At 41.1% G+C, this 20,125-nt stretch overlaps 1 protein-coding gene across 2 annotated transcripts in view; it reads right to left on the bottom strand.

Annotated features, from left to right (window-relative positions):
• RELN (reelin) overlaps positions 1-20,125 on the bottom strand; it is a 522,908-nt gene that overhangs the window by 10,439 nt on the left and 492,344 nt on the right. For both annotated transcript variants that reach the window (XM_070755186.1, XM_070755185.1), the window contains 8 exons: positions 18,070-18,312; positions 16,351-16,526; positions 14,256-14,329; positions 13,941-14,102; positions 13,518-13,675; positions 11,685-11,904; positions 10,100-10,297; positions 4,446-4,544 (listed from right to left, as the gene is read on the bottom strand). In XM_070755186.1, coding sequence (XP_070611287.1) covers positions 4,446-4,544; positions 10,100-10,297; positions 11,685-11,904; positions 13,518-13,675; positions 13,941-14,102; positions 14,256-14,329; positions 16,351-16,526; positions 18,070-18,312 — 1,330 coding nt within the window. The remainder of the gene's footprint in view (positions 1-4,445; positions 4,545-10,099; positions 10,298-11,684; positions 11,905-13,517; positions 13,676-13,940; positions 14,103-14,255; positions 14,330-16,350; positions 16,527-18,069; positions 18,313-20,125) is intronic.

The raw sequence follows: 20,125 nt of genomic DNA, 5'->3' as shown, positions 1-20,125 counted from the left end.
ATATGATTATATAGATAGCTAGAAACACAGAGCAACTGAAAAAAAACTTTTATGATGTGTTTTAGAGACAGAAAGAGACAGAAAGATCACTGAATAATTCTAATCTGTTTTACGATGTGCGCTACATAGATAGATGATAGATAAAAGACAGATAAAAAGCATAGATCATATAGATGGACAGACAGACAGATAGATAGATATAGATAGTTATAGATGATAGAGGGATAGAAAGAGGGATTAGATAGATAGATAGATAGATAGATGATAGATAAAAGACAGATAGATAAAAAGCATAGATCATGGATAGACAGGCAGGCAGACAGACAGAGAGATAGATAGATAGAGATAATTATAGATGATACAGGGATAGAAAGAGGGATTAGATAGCTAGCTAGCTAGCTAGATGATAGATAAAAGACATAGATCATAGATAGATGATAGATAGATAGATAGATAGATAGATAGATAGATAGATAGATAGATATAGATGGTTATAGGTGATAGAGGGATAGAAAGAGGGATTAGATAGATAGATAGATAGATGATAGATAAAAGACAGATAGATAAAAGGCATAGATCATAGATAGATAGACAGACAAGACAGATAGATATAGATGGTTATAGGTGATAGAGGGATAGAAAGAGGGATTAGATAGATAGCTAGATAGATAGATGATAGATAAAAGGCATAGATCATAGATAGATAGATAGATAGATAGATAGATAGATATGATAGAGGGATAGAAAGAAGGATTAGATAGATAGATAGATAGATAGATAGATAGATATAGACAGACAGACAGACGGATGGCTGATAGATACATAAATAATAGATAGATATAGATAGATAGAAAAATAGATAGGAAGATAGACAGATAGATGAGGGAAAGGGAGGGAGAGGTACAATGAGAGGGCAAGAGTATAATTTAATAATTTCAATCTATGATTTTTTTTAAAATTGGTAACCCATTCTAAGGGCTGCTTAGCAGAAAAACATAATACAAACAAAAGCTTTGATAAGGGTGTATCTTGCTCTTAGGTGTAAACCTTCAATTTCTTCCTTGTTTTCTTTCATTATTATTACTTGGTCTTTATACATCTCGCTTAAGTCATAATATTCTAGATATAAAACTTTTCCCCTGTCCAGTCATGTCCGTCTCATCTCCATTTCAGTCGAGAGAGGCAGCATTGCGCAAAAACTTTTCCGTGTTCATGTGGCCAGCATGATTATATACCGTGGTGCATGGAATGTTATTTCTTCCTCACCAAAGTGGTACCTATTTATCTACTCGCATTTGCATGCTTTCAAACTCTTAGGTGGGGCGCTCGGATCTTGAACCTTGTCAGCTTTGCCGCCGACAAGTCCAGCATCTTAACTGGTCATCATCACGTCAATCACCCCCCCCCAAAAAAAAATAATAATCTAACAGGTTTTCTAATTGGAAAAAAAAAAAGAACTATGAATTTTTGTCATCCGAACACGATTTTTGGCTTAACCGGTGTGAAAGCTACTGGACAAATCAGTAATAAGGTCTGTTTTCAAGTTAGGTTAAACTTAGGAGTTGATGCGATGAGAGGCCAAGCTTAGCAAAGAGTGTGGCTTTAAAAAAAATATAAACTAGGCAGGGAAGCTAAGCGTGAAAGGCTACCGATTGTTGGAGAAAGGCTACAATTTTAAGTATGGCATGGTAGCCATGCAAGCTGGTGCTATCGGGTGCAAAAAAAAAAAAAAGCAGAATCCACTAGAAATGAAGGAATCTTAAGTTGTTCTTGTCAGCTTCACTTGTTTAAATTAGGGCTGTCCATAGACTGATAGATTTTTTTATAGCAAATTGTTTTCATTGTTACTCCCTCGGAAGAAGTTTTTTCAGCCCTAAGTCTTTGCAAGCTTGTTTTCATTGCTACTCCCTCTGAAGATTTTTTTCAGCCCTAACCAGGGGATAAAATAATGTGCTGAAACTGACCAGACTAAGGATGCTAGCCAGATGAATACCTGGTATGCAGATTTTTCTATCTATCTAATCTATCTATCTATCTATCTATCTATCTATCTATCTATCTATCTATATCTATCTATCTATCTATCTATCTATCTATTTATCTCTCTCTCTCTCTCTCTCTATGTATTTATCTATCTATCTATTTATCTATCTATCTCTCTTTCTCTCTCTCTATCTATGTATTTATCTATCTATCTCTCTATCTCTCTATGTATCTATGTATTTATCTCTCTCTCTCTAATCTATGTATCTATCTATCTATCTATCTATCTATCTATCTATCTATCTATCTATCTATCTATCTATCTATCTATCTATCTATCTATTCGATGTTTATGCCGCCCTTCTCCTTAGACTCAGGGCGGCTTACAACATGTTAGCAATAGCTCTTTTTAAACAGAGCCAGTCTATTGCCCCCACAATCCGGGTCCTCATTTTACCCACCTCGGAAGGATGGAAGGCTGAGTCAACCTTGAGCCGGTGATGAGATTTGAACCGCTGACCTTCAGATCTACAGTCAGCTTCAGTGGCCTGCAGTACACCACTCTACCTGCTGCGCCAACCCGGCTCTTTTCCTCCCCCCCCCCAAACTAAGGTGCTTCTTATACTCTGAAAAACATGGTGATTTTATCTCAGCATTCCTACACTATGTATTGAATAACCATAAGCTTTTTAGAACGGAAGTGATCCTGAACTTTTATTTTGATTCTCAAGCTAGATGTAAGACAACATCAACATCAAGCTGGATGTTGACAGTAAGAGTAATCATGGTGTAAGAGTGTAAGACAGTAAGAGTGATCATGAACCAGGGACGCCTTCCACTGCTAATGTTGAAAGGAAAATAGTAGTTGGGGCGCACCAGCAGCCTGTACAACTGATAGCGGATCCTGTTCAAGAGGAGACTGACTTGGTGATACACCAGTGGTCTGTGCAGTGGGCACCCGAGTCGGACAGTGAGGAGGATGGAGAGGACTCAGTGCCAGAGGCAGAGGTTCAACCAGGGCCTTCAGAACCTCCAGCACCTCTTGGCAGTGATGAGGAAGAAGAGGCTTTTCTTCTTAATGCAAGAGAACGCGGGGCTGGAGTGGTTACTCTAGAGGAGGTCTCCTCGGGAGTAAGACTTGGGGCTAATTGGCCACTCCTCTAGTCTTCTTAAGGACAGCAGAGGCAGCTGAAAGGCTGCAGGAAACCACATTGTAGAATCATGTATCTGCCCTAAGTGTCTTGTGAATCTCTGTTTCTCTGCTTATGGTGGAAGACTTCTGGGCATTCTGCCAAGCTTTTGAAGTTTCATGAGATAATAAGAAATAATCACATTGCTCTGATTTATCAACTTATGCCAGCTGCCAATGGAGAGTAATTAGCAGGTGAGGTTTTTTCCTAAGAAAAGATTGCTTTTAGATTTGTGTGTGTGTCTCCACTACTAAGCCAGTTATTAGTAGTGGCTTATTGATTAAATTAAATTAATCCAAACTTTGTTACGTTCTTAACTGGGGTAGAATAGTACTACACACTATATAGTATAACAAAACTCAGTAGCAATTGGTTTTTCCAGCCCTAATTTAAATGTGATTCGAGGAAATGATAGTTTTCACAGTTAATCAACATTTCCGGAGGTAATCTTACAGCTCGAAATTTTGTCAGCCATATTCTTCCAAAATTTTAAATAAGATAACATTGGAACCTATCTATTGGATAAGCACACCTCTCTCAGCCAAACACGGTAGCGATGAATCCCAGCCCGGCATGACACTAGAATTTCAGGAAATTGTTAGAGAAAAGGTAAATAACTATATACTGTAAATATATAAACTATATATAAAGTGGTTTTTCTACCATGAGATCATTTTATGGTGGGAGGGAAAGAATTAACAAGCAAAAACACTTTTACTTAGTAAAACTGCTAGGGAAGAATATAATCTCTGTCCACAGAACCATAATATAATGAATCTTACTTCTCGAGAATATTCTGCTATTTTAAAATAAGGAATTGCGTGCCAAAGTTAATAGCAATATTACGCTACGTAAGAGCAATGCAATTTTCTATTTTGCTTGCAAAGAACGGAAATCAGGTTTATACTGATGAATTTCTTTCACACTGCTGTTGTTTAATGCAGTTTCTCAAACCCCTTTAAGATGGGTAGACTTCAACTCCCAGAATTCCCCACTGCACTATGTACATTATTGCATGCTGGCGAGGGAATTCTGGGAGTTGAAGTCCTCCCATCTTAAAGTGGATGCATTCCGCTGATATCTATTTCCCCTTATATTTCCAAAAAGCCCCTGTTTCCTCTGCCTTTATTTCACAATAAAGAGAGATTTGCAGATAAAACATTCCCAAACCCCCTCGTTTAATAAATAGGACTCCGTCATGAATTTTTTTGTTTCTCATTCTGATGTGGAAGATGGGACTGGTGGTCATGTGACAACATGCGTTATACTCACTGAACAACTTCTACGTGGTCCAGGGCCCATTGATCGTGGCCTGAGCCACTGTGGCGGGATTGCCACCAGCGAAGTAACACCCCCTTCATCCGCGCCTCCCTAAAATGAGAAATGACACAGTGAGGAAGCAGACACGAATACAGCATAAAGTAACAGAGCTGGAAGGGACTTCGGAGGCCATAATGCAAAGCCCTCCTCCCATGCATATGCGTAGGCCTCATTGAAGCCCCTTGATCTCTGGTTGGCCTGTTTTTCGACCTTCCCAGGCATCAGAAAACCCTCCGGAGAGTAAAAAAATGGGCCTCAGGGGCCTACTGGTGTTGTGGTTAGCTCTGGCCCAGCTCCTGCCCCAAGGACTGTGGATGTAGGGGAAGACATCCACATGCTGCAGGCCTGTTTTGCCCCCGGTGGAATCTGCTGATGAAGGCTCCTCTGACCAAGAAGACATGAGTGACAGGGAGGAGGAGAGTGTGGCAGACAGCTCAGAAGGAGATCAATTATCTAGCTCCTCCTTGGATTCAGAACAAGAGTTAATGATACAGCCGCGCATGCAGAGAGCGATGCATAGGCAGCAACAACTGAGAGATTATTATCAAAGAAAATGAGGCCACCTGTGGTTGGGTGGGGCTGTGGTCATTAGTGAGGCTGCTATAAATAGCAGCCTGTGGGTTTGGCCATTGTGGAGGATTATCTGATCGTTGTGTTTCGTGACTGCTTTACTGACTTTGACCTTTTGTGTGCTGATTTTCCCCCGCTTTGAAACTAAACCAGAGCAAAGTGTGTTTCACTTTGTGAAAGAAGAAGGACTGTGAATTGCCTCACAGCTGCAAGCTAAGTATCTCAGAACTGATAAGGGACTTGTACAAATTACCAGTTTGTTTGGAGACGAGGGCTCTTTGCTATACCAAAAGAGGGCTTGGTTTAAGTGAATTGTCATTATAAAGAACATTGTTTTGAATTTTCAAACGTGTGTGTGTCTGAAATTTGTACCTGTGAATTTTTGGGAGGATTCTACCAGAGAGCCCGACAGAACAACTGGAATGTCGTTTCTGAAATTGTAGTAGGCCCATTGGATCTGTTTTTCGCCATCCACAGCCTCCGGAGTCTTTCCTGAAGCCCAGGGAGGATGAAAACAGCCTACCCCCCTGCACTGCAGAAGGCCTAAAATCAGCTGGACAGCACGCACATACACACCGGAGCTGAACATAGGGCAATGACTCACATGCCCTCGGATATGGCTCTGTGTGCCACCTGTGGCATGTGTGTCATAAATTTGCCATCATGGGTAATAGGGCTTCCTACCTGAGCAGGGCGTTGGACTAGAGGACCTCTGAGCTCCTTTCCAACTCTGTTATTCTGATCACACTTTGAGTTCTAAAGCCATTTAAAAATCCTTCAAGGGATCTGCTTGTTGAAAATTAGATTAGAATGTACAGTGGTACCTCTACTTAAGAATTTAATTTGTTCCGTGATGAGGTTCTTAAGCCGAAAAGTTTGTAAGTATTGTGGTTAGCTCTGGCCCAGCTCCTGCCCCAAGGACTGTGGATGTGGGGGAGACATCAACATGCCACAGGCCTGTTTTGCCCCCGCTGGAATCTGCTGATGAAGGCTCCTCTAACCAAGAAGACATGAGTGACAGGGAGGAGGAGAGTGTGGCAGACAGCTCAGAAGGAGATCAATTATCTAGCTCCTCCTTGGATTCAGAACAAGAGTTAATGATACAGCCACGCATGCGGAGAGCGATGCATAGGCAGCAACAACTGAGAGATTATTATCAAAGAAAATGAGGCCACCTGTGGTTGGGTGGGGCTGTGGTCATTAGTGAGGCTGCTATAAATAGCAGCCTGTAGGTTTGGCCATTGTGGAGGATTATCTGATCGTTGTGTTTCATGACTGCTTTACTGACTTTGACCTTTTGTGTGCTGATTTTCCCCCGCTTTGAAACTAAACCAGAGCAAAGTGTGTTTCACTTTGTGAAAGAAGAAGGACTGTGAATTGCCTCACAGCTGCAAGCTAAGTATCACAGAACTGATAAGGGACTTGTACCAATTACCAGTTTGTTTGGAGACGAGTGCTCTTTGCTATACCAAAAGAGGGCTTAGTTTAAGTGACTTTTCATTATAAAGAACATTGTTTTGAATTTTCAAACGTGTTTTTTTCTGAAATTTGTACCTGTGAATTTTTGGGAGGATTCTACCAGAGAGCCCGTCAGAACAACTGGAATGTCGTTTCTGAAACTCTAGTAGGCCCATTGGATCTGTTTTTCGCCATCCACAGGCTCCGGAGTCTTTCCTGAAGCCTGGGGAGGGTGAAAACAGCCTACCCCATGCACTGCAGAAGGCCCAAAATCAGCTGGACATCACGCACATACACACCGCAGCTGAACATAGGGCAATGACTCACATGCCCTCGGATATGGCTCTGTGTGCCACCTGTGGCATGTGTGTCATAAATTTGCCATCATGGGCAATAGGGCTTCCTGCCTGAGCACGGGGTTGGACTAGAGGACCTCTGAGCTCCCTTCCAACTCTGTTTTTCTGATCACACTTTGAGTTCTAAAGCCATTTAAAAATCCTTCAAGGGATCTGCTTGTTGAAAATTAGATTAGAATGTACAGTGGTCCCTCTACTTAAGAACTTAATTTGTTCCATGATGAGGTTCTTAAGCAGAAAAGTTTGTAAGTAGAAGCAATTTTTCCCATAGGAATCAATATAAAAGCAAATAATCTGTGCAAACCCATTAGGAAAGAAATAAAAGCTCAGAATTTGGGTGGGAGGAGGAGGAGGAAGAAGAGGAGGAGGACAGTCGCTGCCCAGAGCGAAGGGAGCGTTTCTTTTCTCTGGGCGCTGGCAGAGATTTATTCCCCTTCCAAGTGCCCAGAGAAAGGAAAATGCTCCGTTCGCTCTGGACTGCCAAGGCCTCCTCAAGCGCCACCGAAAGGCTCCTCTGGCAGCCCAGAAAAGCCCGAGATGGCCGGGATTAAAGGGGGAATGGCAGAAAACTAGCCGGGCCTTTGTGCCGCTCTCAAATTTCCTGGGAAATTTTTCCAGGCTCGGATTCTTAAGTAGAAAATGTTTTTTAAGAGGCAAAACAATCTTGAACACCCGGTTCTTATCTAGAAAAGTTCTTAAGTAGAGGCGTTCTTAGGTAGAGGTACCACTGTATTAGAATCTTAGCAGCTCTGCCCTAAAAATGGATGTTGAAGCTGGTTGTGAGGAATGCTGAGAGCTTTACTGTAGGTCATGCCTAACTAATTCCCCCCCCCCCACCAAAAAAAAAAAAGAGATAAAATTGGGAGTATGACGTGCAGTATCAGGAGCTTCTGAAGAAGTCATAAATTATAAAGCAGAAATTCTCATCCCTGTCTCCTTCCTTCTAGTTTTATATGTAGCCTTCCCAAAGTGAACTGCTTTTGTATTCATCTCTTTACTACCTGTAAGGTGTTGGTTATTACCTATAAAGCCCTACATGGTTCAGGGCCAGACTATTTACCGGACCGTCTCTTGCCGCATACCTCCCAGAGACCAATAAGAGCTGACAGATTTGGCCTCCTCCGGGTCCTGTCGACTAAGCAATGCAGGCTGGCGGGACCATGGGGAAGGGCCTTCTTGGTGGCTGCCCCGACTCTATGGAACCAATGACCACCCAATGTCCATACTGCTCCCACCCTGGTGGCCTTTCGTAAGGCCACGAAGACCTGGCTCTGCCGGCAGGCCCGAGGCACAAAAATTTACATCTCTGATGGCCAATTGTATGAATGGTGTGTATGTATATGATTGTGACTGTCCTTTTTATAATTTTTTTCATGGAGTTTTGGTTCTAGATAATGTTTTAGTCTTTGATAATGTTCGACTTCTCTCTATCATTTTGTATCTGTTTATATTGGATTTATATTGTGTCCTCGGAGAGGGGTGGCATGCAAATCTAATAATAATAATAATAATAATAATAATAATAATAATAATAATAGCTAATGTTATTGTTATTATTAATAATAATATTGTTGTTGTAAGCTGCCCTGAGTCCTTTAGGATTGAGCAGCATAGAATAAATAAATAAAATAATAAAGCCACCCAAAGTGGCCCTATCATTGAGGGCAGCATTTAAATTTAATAAAATAAACAAATGCACTATAAATAAACATGTTAGGTCCCACAGAGTTGGCCTTCTCCGGGTCCTGTCGACTAAGCAATGGAGAAGAGCCTTCTCTGTGGCGACCCCAGCCCTCTGGAATCAGCTCCCCCCAGATATCAGAGTTGCCCCCACCCTCCTTGCCTTTCACAAGCTCCTTAAAGCCCACCTCTGCCGTCAGGCATGGGGGAATTGAAATTTCCCTTCCCCCTAGGCTTATAGAATTTATACATGGTATGTTTGTATGTATGAGTGGTTCTTTAAATTGGGGTTTTTTAGATTAGTTTTAATATTAGATTTGTTTACATTGTCTTTTTATACTGTTGTTAGCCGCCCTGAGTCTTCGGAGAGGGGCGGCATACAAATCTGATAAATAAAAAAATAAAATAAAATAAATGAAACCAATTCACCTTCACTGAAGCCGCATTTGCGAAAAACAATAATTTGGTCTGGCTGCACATTTGTGATACAATTCAAATGGCAATTTTTCAATAACCCAGGGCTTCATATCTCCATCTCTCTGAACACCAAATTTTATCTGTTCTTTATTCAGGGATTGGATGATTTTTTAAAAAACAGATGGACAAACAGAGCCTGCAGGTGGAGTCAAGAGAGGAACTAGCCTGGAGCTGTTACGTTCCCACAAATGGTCCAAGTTCAACCTCTTGAATTCGTCTCTTATCTAGCACCAATTTAACGCTGACTGTTACTTAAGTAGATTCTGGTGTTATAGGCATGATCTTTGATTAGATCTCGTGTTATAGGCACAATAGTGTTAATCAGGTTTAAAAGAATTTAGCGTGAGGTCCTGATTTTCTGCGCCGGATGCCTTTCGCGCTAAAGAAAAGAGAAACGTACATGGGGCGACCTTTGAAAAGTGTTTGGAAACTTCAGATCGTGCAGAATGCGGCCGCGAGAGCTATCGTGGGGCTTCCTAGATTCGTCCACGTTTCTGCAACACTCCGCGGCCTGCACTGGCTGCCGATCGGTTTCCGGTCACAATTCAAAGTGTTGGTAATGACCTTTAAAGCCCTACATGGCATCGGACCAGAATACATCCGGAACCCGCCTTCTACCGCACAAATCCCAGCGGCCGATAAGGTCCCACAGAGTTGGCCTTCCTGTCGACCAAACAATGTCGTTTGGCGGGCCCCAGGGGAAGAGCCTTTTCTGTGGCGGCCCCGGCCCTCTGGAACCAACTCCCCCCAGAGATTAGAACGGCCCCCACCCTCCTTGTCTTTCGCAAATTATTTAAGACCCACCTTTGTCGCCAGGCATGGGGGAGTTAAGTTATCCTTTCCTCCTAGGCTATTACAAGTTATGCATGGTATGTTTGTGTGTATGTTTGGTTTTTTATAATAAGGGTTTTTTAGTAGTTTTTATTAATTGCATTGTTCATGTTGTTTTTACCACTGTTGTTAGCCGCCCCGAGTCTGCGGAGAGGGGCGTCATACAAATCCAATTAATAATAATAATAATAATAATAATAATAATAATAATAATAATAATAATAGCATACTCACAGCGGCACATTGTAAGACACTCTTTGGGCTTGTATAAAGTCTTTTGGTTGGTGTTGTGCAATGACTTGCCATGTGATCCCATTGTTTACGCTGTACTGGAGCAACACGGCTTTGTCCACAGTGTTGGGATCACTGAGATTCGTGTTGCAACTATCAGTTTGGGAAAGGCTTCCAATTTGTAAAACAAACATTATTTTGCTGAGGGGAGGAGGGAGGGGAAAGCAAGGAGGAAGGACGATAGCAAAGAGAACGAGTTAATTCATGATCTACAACAAGAACAAAAGAATTATCCAAATGCTGGCAGCTACACATACAGACACACACACACAACCACATACGCAAAGGCAAAACAATTCAAACTTTGCAATTCTTACTGATTTGTGCAATCAAACTTGTATAAAAATTATTATAAGAACTAGTCAATTAATTAATTAATTAATTAATCTGGAGCTTTGAACCAAATTTAAATGTTGATAGTATATATTGCTACAAGATATTTTTGCGTTATCTTTGCCGAGATACTTTGGATCCATACGTGTTTTTAAGTGTTTTATGTTTACCGGTATGTTCACTTTCCATTTGTCTTTCTTTCTTTCTTCCTACTGTTTCTTTTTTCTCTTCTGTTATTTTAATGTATATATTTAATAAAGATTATTTATTTAAAAAAAGAATTCATTTTAAAAAAGAATACTCATTTTTTAATTTGCTTTGTATTTTTTATGATATTATGATGTTTTTTTTTAAGTTGTTGACCACCCAGAGTTATTTGATATGAGATAGAGGATTTTAGAATAAATAAATAAGTATTACAGTAGGTAACTTTCTTCCCAATGTTTCTATTATTATATCTTTTATTAACATCTAGCTTGATCTGATGGATTTTTTCCCCAAAAATAAATATCTTGTTGTGGTTGTTGCTCAATATTTAATATTTGATCCAACAGAAATACATACATACATACATACATACATACATACATACATACATACATTCATACATACATATAAGACAGGGTCTGATTTTCGGGGAAACATGATAGATAGATGGATAGATAGATAGATAGATAGATAGATAGATAGATAGATGATAGATAGATAGATGATAGATAGATAGATAGATAGATAGATGATAGATAGATGATAGATAGATAAATGATAGATAGATAGATAGATAGATGATAGATAGATAGATGATAGATAGATAGATAGATGATAGATAGATAGATAGATGATAGATAGATAGATGATAGATAGATAGATAGATGATAGATAGAAAGGTAGAAAGATAGATAGATAGATAGATAGATAGATAGATAGATAGATAGATAGATAGATGGATAGATACTCTGTTTCCCCCAAAATAAGACTTCTCCAGATAATAAACCCAATCAAGCTTTTCAGTGCAGGGCAATAAGGCCAAGCGCTTATTTCAGGGTTCAAAAAAAATATTGCAAATCGTCCCTGCGGAGAGTAGGGGGGCACGCAAAATGTTTATTTCTTCCAAGGGAGGCATCATAACAGAAAATAATTGAGAAACACTGGCTTCACCGAAGGGACATTTTAGATTCACGACACCTAAAATTACCTTGCTCGGGTTAAATCCAGGGCCTTTGTCACCGCTTGCCTTATCTGGCAGCCATTGAAATACAGAGAGTCGCCGTGAGCGTATGGGGCTAGCTGCCCGCATCCGTTCCCTATCACTCCACCCTGAATAAGTTCCCAGTTTATTTCGGTAATTCTCGCCGACTCGAAATTGTCTTTAATGTAGCTGGGAAGTTCGTGGTTGAAAACCGAGCAGTCGTCACCTGGAAAGAATTTATTTATTTTTATTTATTTATTTATTTATCTTGTCCAATACACAATGAGGGTTTTAGTGAGTATATATATCTATATACACATAATAAAATACATGATGAAGGTTATAGAGGAGATACTCGTCGTAAAATATATCTAAGAAAGAATAGAAAAGAAGGTATAGTAATAGAACATATCAATGAAAGAATAGAAGAAGAGATATAGGAATAGAAGAAAGGTATAGGAGATATAGGAGAGCAATAGGACAGGGAACGGAAGGCACTCTAGTGCACTTGCACTCACCCCTTACTGAATGGACAGGAGTATCCAACAGTTATCAAGTTATTGCAACTGAAAAATTTATATGCATGTTTTCTGAACAGTCAACTTGGATGGATGCAACACTGGTGTCCAAGTTACTGAAGGGGTCCTTTGCAGAGTTAGTTCCAAGCTTCATTATTTCTGTCACTAAGGAGTATGGGTCTAAAGTACACCATTACATAGAAACATAGAAGATTGACAGCTGAAAAAGACCTCATGGTCCATCTAGTCTGCCCTTATACTATTTCCTGTATTTTATCTTAGGATGGATATATGTTGATCCCAGGCATGTTTAAATTCAGTGACTGTGGATTGACCAACTACGTCTGCTGGAAGTTTGTTCCAAGCATCTACTACTCTTTCAGTAAAATAATATTTTCTCACGTTGCTTGTGATCTTTCCCCAACTAAGTTCAGATTGTGCCCCCTTGTTTTTGTGTTCACTTTCCTATTAAAAACACTTCCCTCCTGGACCTTATTTAACCCTTTAACATATTTAAATGTTTCGATCATGTCCCCCCTTTTCCTTCTGTCCTCCAGACTATGCAGATTGAGTTCATGAAGTCTTTCCTGATAAGTTTTATTCTTAAGACCTTCCACCATTTTTGTAGCCCGTCTTTGGACCCGTTCAGTTTTATCAATCTCTTTTTGTAGGTGAGGTCTCCAGAACTGAACACAGTATTCTAAATGTGGTCTCACCAGCGCTCTGTACAGCGGGATCACAATCTCCCTCTTCCTGCTTGTGATACCTCTAGCTATGCAGCCATGCATTCTACTTGCTTTCCCTACCTCCAGACGGGGTATGGGCAGGTGGACACATGCTAGCAAACCCACAAACACCCCTTTTGGCATGCGAATCAAAAAAAGGTTCTCCAAGAGTGAAATTCTGTAGATTTATGTACGTATTGATCTTTCTTCCCATCGAGTTTTAGAATAGTCTTTCCAAATTGGGCATCCTTTAGATGCATTAATGTTTCTATTTCCAGCAGTTGAATTTCGTTAAGCTGGTTTTGGATCACCGGGAGGAAAATTCTTGATGCCGAAAATAGGTGAGCCAGACAACAGGTGAGCCGGACAATTAAAAATGGAGCTCGGAAGGCTGTTTTCGCTGTCAGAGTGCTCAGGATGCCAGATAAATGATATCAAGTTGGCCATGCCCACCCTGGCCATGCCCCCTTCCCCCCAAGGTCAAACACAATGCTGATGCGGCCCTCAATGAAATGGAGTTTGACACCCCTGATTTAAAGGAACACAAACATACCGCAGCTCAGAAAAAAGGAAAAAGCATCTTCACAAAATCTGACCTTGGTATTCTTCATCACAAATACAAATGGCACCCGTGGTACAATATCCGTGGCCACTGCAGAGTTTGGGACACGCTTCTCCGATGTAGACGTGATCTATCGCCCAGCTTTGTTTTTCTGGTTCTTCTCCTTTTTGGATCCACCGGAATTGAGTTGCACTAGAAATAAAATTCACTGATGTCTGACTCCAAAGGCAGTTGATAACTGTCAGATGGCCCTGGCCCTCTCTCTGCCTCGGATGCAGAGCACTTGTCCGAGCCTTCCCCAGACTCCAGGGATGGTCCATGTTCCGCCCAACTCCCATCCTCCTCACTGTCCGAATCTGCTGCCACACCACTGGAGGACCACAGCAAAAGCCAAAGTCTGTGGGCTGATCCGCTGCTGAAGGAGCACGGTGTGGTCACATTTCGGAGAGGTACCTACCTGGAGGAGACATGATCTGGCAGCTGGATGGTTATCCTCTTCCAAGTGGAGCTGTTGACGGAGTTATAGATGGTCGCTTCGTGAAACTGAAACGGGGAGCAGCCAACGCTGTTGGAGGAAGACGGAAGGCACTGGGTCTGGACGAGCTGCCAGGAATCTAATCTGAAAGAAAGCAAAAGAGAGGAGGTTGCTAGGGGAGGAAGGGAGAGAATGCAAAGGCAAACTGTGGCAAACCCCCTTCCCCAACCTGAGTGAGCTCTATACTTTCTCTTTAAGTTTTATTTATTTATTAGATTTGTATGTTGCCCCTCTTACCTAGCATCCTTGGAGTATTCCAGCATTACCGAATGGAGATCACCACAAGATGTTGCTTCGCAGCCGACCACAATCTGAAATCATTAAAAGGAGATGGTGTTTTTTCCTTCAGTTTTGTCATTCTGTTTGGAACAGTTTGTTCTCATTGTCCATTCTTATTAAAGTTTGTTGTAAAATCAAAACCAGAAGCACACACCAGTTCAACTGCTATATATATATATATATATTGCAGCTGCTGAGCCAGCACTCCACGCCCACCCACCAGTATTTATAGAGGGAAGGCAGCTCAGTTCTCATTGTATGTATATATGCTAAAAAAAAACATTTGACATATATATAGAATATATATATATAGAGAGCAATGTGTGTGTGTGTGTGTGTGTGTGTGTATGTGTGTGTGTGTGTGTGTGTGTGTATATATATATATATATATATATAAACTATATTTACAGCAGCATGAAGCTTATAACTTCAGCCTGATGATGGTGAATGTGATTTCACCGAAACGTCGCATAGACACTCAAAATATTACACGGGGCAAAACCCGAACTCAGAACAATGTATGTATGTATGTATGTATGTATGTATGTATATGTATATATATATATATATGATGGTCTTGGTATATTCGGGTTTCTTCCCGTGTAGGATTTGGAAATTTCTGGCAACATTTCGACGAGGTCCCACTCGTCATCTTCAGGCTGGTGTTTCTGTCCTTGTTCTAGGGCGAACACAGCGAGACCTGAGCTGCCTTCCTTCTATAAATACTGGTGGCTGGGTGTGGTTTGATGGCTCAGCAATTGCCTGCTGTGTAGAAAGAATATAGAAGGAAGGCAGCTCAGGTCTCACTGTGTTCGCCCTACAACAAGGACAAAAACACCAGCCTGAAGATGACGAGTGGGACCTCGTCGAAACGTCGCCAGAAATTTCCAAATCCTACACGGGAAGAAACCAGAATATACCAAGACCATCATACCTGTACCCATGAAAATCTATGAAAACACACATATATATGTATATATCATATGTTTTTGCTATATTCACACATAAATAGAATTCTTTTTCAATCAGTTACAGGTAAACACAAGCAGGCAAGTTAGTTTAATTTCAAGTTTTGATTCTCTGCACAGACTCAGAAGTGGTTAGCTCCCATTGGCTGACTTAGTTGCTATGCCTATTCATTGGCTAACTTTGTTAACACGGCTCTCCCAGTTCATGACTATCTTAACAATTCTGATAGATCATTGCATATACTTTCCAAAATAACCAATCCCAAACAAGTTCCTTGATAGATAAAAATAGTAGAAAGAAACTAGACAACCTTAGGATTTTTATTAAAAAATGAAACAATCAGATAGCATTATATGAATTGGATGAATTATTAACTTAAAATTGGATAAAGGAACTTTCCGGGATCATAATGTTTCATAATTTGGAATTATAGGGAAGTGATAATGACCAAACGATTTCAGCTTTTTTCATTTAGCATCTGTTACCAGAATATGTATACTATATACCAGGGTGGGCAATTAATTTATAATTATAATATAATTATAATATATAATATGACTGCTGTTAGCCGCCCCGAGTCTTCGGAGAGGGGCGGCATATAAATCCAATAAATAAATAAATAAATAAATAAATAAATAAATAAATAAATAAATAAAACTTTTCTAGATAAGAACTGGGTGTTCAAGATATAATATATAATATACAATATACAAAATATAATATAATATAATATAATTAATATAATATAATATATAATTATAATTTATAATTATAATATAATTAACTCAGTTCTATCCAATAATATACAGTATTCGGTAGAACTGAATTAATTATATTAGTCCGGCCCTCTAATACCATCCCAATTTCTCATGCGGCCCTATGGCAAAATTAATTGCCCACCCCTGATCTATATATTGATGTTCATTGGATACTACTATTGTTCAAATTCAATTCACTCATGTAACTTCCAAAATCTCTAATAAGCACACGTACAGTATATATGCGATCATTAACTTGAACGGCTCTATCAGAGTTTGAGGATAAGTCAGTGTTTGACTCCGAATGCGCAGAAATATCTTCTTACTTTAAACTGTATCATGTATCCAGGTTGTATAATGAGCTCCCGGGAGGACAAGATATTATACGTCTGATCCTTTTTCTTATTTGGCCAATAGAGGTGAAAGGAAGGGTTACCGCAGAATCCCGCAGTCCTGACCGCATTTGGATAGAAACTCCAATTTTCTTCGTGGGAGACCCCTTCTGTTACGACCAGGGAGGGAAAATGAACGAGACATTTACTCTATGCAAATATAGACAGAATGGTTAAAACGTGTTTGTATATTCAGGATATACGAGCATCCTCCAAAGAGGAAAAAGGCAGATAATAGGCAGCACATTATATCCCAATGTAAACAAATTATAAATAATTAAGATAATCTTCTCAGTTATCCCAATTGTGGTACTCATGCCATCACTGGCTTAGAGTCTATAACTGCTCAGCCATTGCAAATTCTTCTTCTGCTTGTTTCTTTTTCTCAGGAGAGATTTGTTCTTCCATGGCAGGATTTCTCTTCTCTTTGGAATTATTGATAAGAGCCATCAGGTCATCTATTTGATCACTAGACATCTGATCAATGAAGGACTGAGAGAATAGCTTCTTATTCTTAAGTTTTGCAGGCATTACAAAAAGTAGTAGCTGTTAGATTGACTGATAAGTAAACCGACCTCTGCTGCCATGACAGAAATATAGCTCTCTACATGGGGCTACCTTTGAAAAGTGTTCGGAAACTTCAGATCGTGCAGAATGCGGCCGCGAGAGCCATCGTGGGGCTTCCTAGATTCGCCCACATTTCTGCAACACTCTGCGGCCTGCATGGCTGCCGATCGGTTTCTGGTCACAATTCAAAGTGTTGGTAATGACCTTTAAAGCCCTACATGGCATTGGACCAGAATACATCCGGAACCGCCTTCTACCGCACGAATCCCAGTGGCCGATAAGGTCCCACAGAGTTGGCCTTCTCCGGGTCCCGTCGACCAAACAATGTAGTTTGGCGGGCCCCAGGGGAAGAGCCTTCTCTGTGGCGGCCCTGGCCCTCTGGAACCAACTCCCCCCAGAGATTAGAACGGCCCCCACCCTCCTTGTCTTTCGCAAATTACTTAAGACCCACCTTTGTCTCCAGGCATGGGGGAGTTAAGTTATCCTTTCCCCCTAGGCAAGTTATGCATGGTATGTTTGTGTGTATGTTTGGTTTTTTATAATAAGGGTTTTTTAGTTGTTTTTATTAATTGGATTGTTCATGTTGTTTTACCACTGTTGTTAGCCACCCTGAGTCTGCGGAGAGGGGCGGCATACAAATCCAATTAATAATAATAATAATAATAATAATAATAATAATAATAGCGATAAATTACAGCCCGCGTGGACTATAATAAATCATTTCTGGAGATCGATGGATTTAAGAAAGAATCTGCTTTCAAATGAAGTTTCTTTTTATTACAAAAGTAACAAAATAAGGAATGCCTTAGGAGGCATATAAAATACGTCTTACATCATGGCATTCAACAAAGGATATAACAATACAATATGGAGGATCTGGAGGGGACGGATGTGATGCATGAATGATGTAGCAGAATTTTACATCATAGTAGGAGGAGCTAATAAAAGAACACACTCTGTTAACTATTTAATTACTGAATAACCCTGTAAGTCTCTGAATGTCTCTGGGGCTGTCAATACTCAGTGTGACACCCTCGTAGTAACTTTTTTGGGTAAGAAGTCAATTCTCTATTATTTGATTCTTACCATCATCAAACGTATCCACCAGCTGGCTTGGGTTGATTTCTGCTCCGCCAATCAGTATATTATCCAGGGCCCACTGAGCACGGTCAAACCCCGAAACGACAATGCCGTTGTTGATCACAAATGGTTGCCACCAGCGCAGGCGAGTTGTGTTGGTGAGAGCCTCTTCCGGGAGCAGAATATAATCGTGCCTGATGGAGATGTATTTCTGATAATCCATCTCGTGCAGTAACGTCCATGATATTCCTATGTTACGAATGGTTCCAAATAAAGAAAGAATCAATAAAGGTGTCAGGTTCCTTGTGAAGTTCTGAACAGCTGATCTGGGACGAGGGCGGACCTTTGATAAAATGAAAATACAGTGGTACCTCTACCTACGAACGTCTCTACTTACGAACTTTTCTAGATAAGGACCGGGTGTTCAAGATTTTTTTGCCTCTTTCCACTTACAAACCCGAGCCTCCGAAACCGAAACTAGAAAAGGCGGTGAGATGCCTTCGTGGGGCCTCTCTAGGAATCTCCTGGGAGGAAACAGGGCCGGAAAAGGCGAGGAGAAGCCTCTGTGGGGCCTCTCTAGGAATACCCTGGGAGGAAAGATGGCCGGAAAAGGAGGGGAGAGCCCTCCGTGGGGCCTCTCTAGGAATCTTCTGGGAGGAAACAGAGCTGGAAAAGGTGGGGAGAAGCTTCCGTGGGGCCTCTCTAGGAATCTCTAGGGAGGAAACAGTGCCAGAAAGGCAGGAAGAAGCCTCAGTGGGGCCTCTCTAGGAATCTCCTGGGAGGAAACAGGGCCTCCACCCTCCCTGTGGTTTCCCCAATCGCCCGCATTATTTGCTTTTACATTCACTCCTATGGGAAAAATTGCTTCTTCTTACAAACCTATCTACTTAAGAACCTGGTCACGGAACGGATTAAGTTCGTAAGGAGAGGTACCACTGTACTTAAATAACAACTTATTTCCCAATTTTGCGTCTTTATCAGGTCAGCTTGCCCTCTATTCCCACACACTAACCATATAAACATTCTGTTCTAGAGTTGGATATATCCTGTTCATTTTCACTTCTCACATGCACATTGCCTGTATAGTTTCATGACTTGTGGCACAATAATTACAAAGCAACAATCGCTTTACTTTATGCACGGATGATGGAAAAATACAAAAACCTCCCCAAAAATAATGTATAGGAAAACATCTATGAACATCTATGATTCTGAGAGTCATTTTTGCTAAATGTGTCTGATTATCCTTTAAAAATGGTCATCCCTGGAATCTTTAATAAGAATTATACATGTAAGTTATACATGCTTTATTCTATTTCTTCAAGAATGCAGAAAATCTATCTTTCAAGAGAAGGAATAAAGAATAAGTCTGAACACTGCAGAATTTTATTTCTGCAATCCAAAACATCTGGATAGCTGCGTCAGTTTCAGTCAGCCACAATGGATTACAGTGATCCCCCGATTATCGCGAGGGTTCTGTTCCAAGACCCCTCGCGATAATCGATTTCTCGCGATGTAGCGGTGCGGAAGTAAAAACACCATCTGCGCATGCGCGCCCCTTTTTCCATGGCCGCGCATGCGCAGATGGTGTTTTTACTTCCGCACCTGGGAAGACCCAGCAGCTGAGGAGCCGCCTGCCTGCCCGCTTGTCCGCCGCTTTTCCGCTTGTCCGCCGCTCTGGGAGTTGAAGACCCAGGGAAGGTTCCTTCGGCCGCCCACCAGCTGATCTGCTCGGCAGCGCAGTAGCAGCAAGGAGCCGAAGATGGGGTTTCCCCGTTGCCCACGCAAAGGGGAAACCCCATCTTCGGCTCCTCGTTGCTACTGCGCTGCCGAGCAGATCAGCTGGTGGGCGGCCGAAGGAACCTTCCCTGGGTGCCACCTGCCGCTTGAGAGCAAGAGGGGGAGAGATAGAGAAAGAGAGAGAAGGAAAGAAAGAGATGAGAGAGGGAGGAAGAGAGTGTGAGAGAGGAAGAAGCAAGATAGAGAAAGAGAGAGAGAAAGAAAGATGAGAAAGGAAGGGAGTGACGTCATCGGGTGGAAAAATCGCGATATAGCGTTTCGC

This window comes from Erythrolamprus reginae, chromosome 6 (assembly GCF_031021105.1).
Source record: "Erythrolamprus reginae isolate rEryReg1 chromosome 6, rEryReg1.hap1, whole genome shotgun sequence".
Lineage (NCBI taxonomy): Eukaryota > Metazoa > Chordata > Lepidosauria > Squamata > Dipsadidae > Erythrolamprus > Erythrolamprus reginae.
Note: the sequence above shows the minus strand (reverse complement) of the source record. Positions and strands in the feature narration are given on the sequence as shown.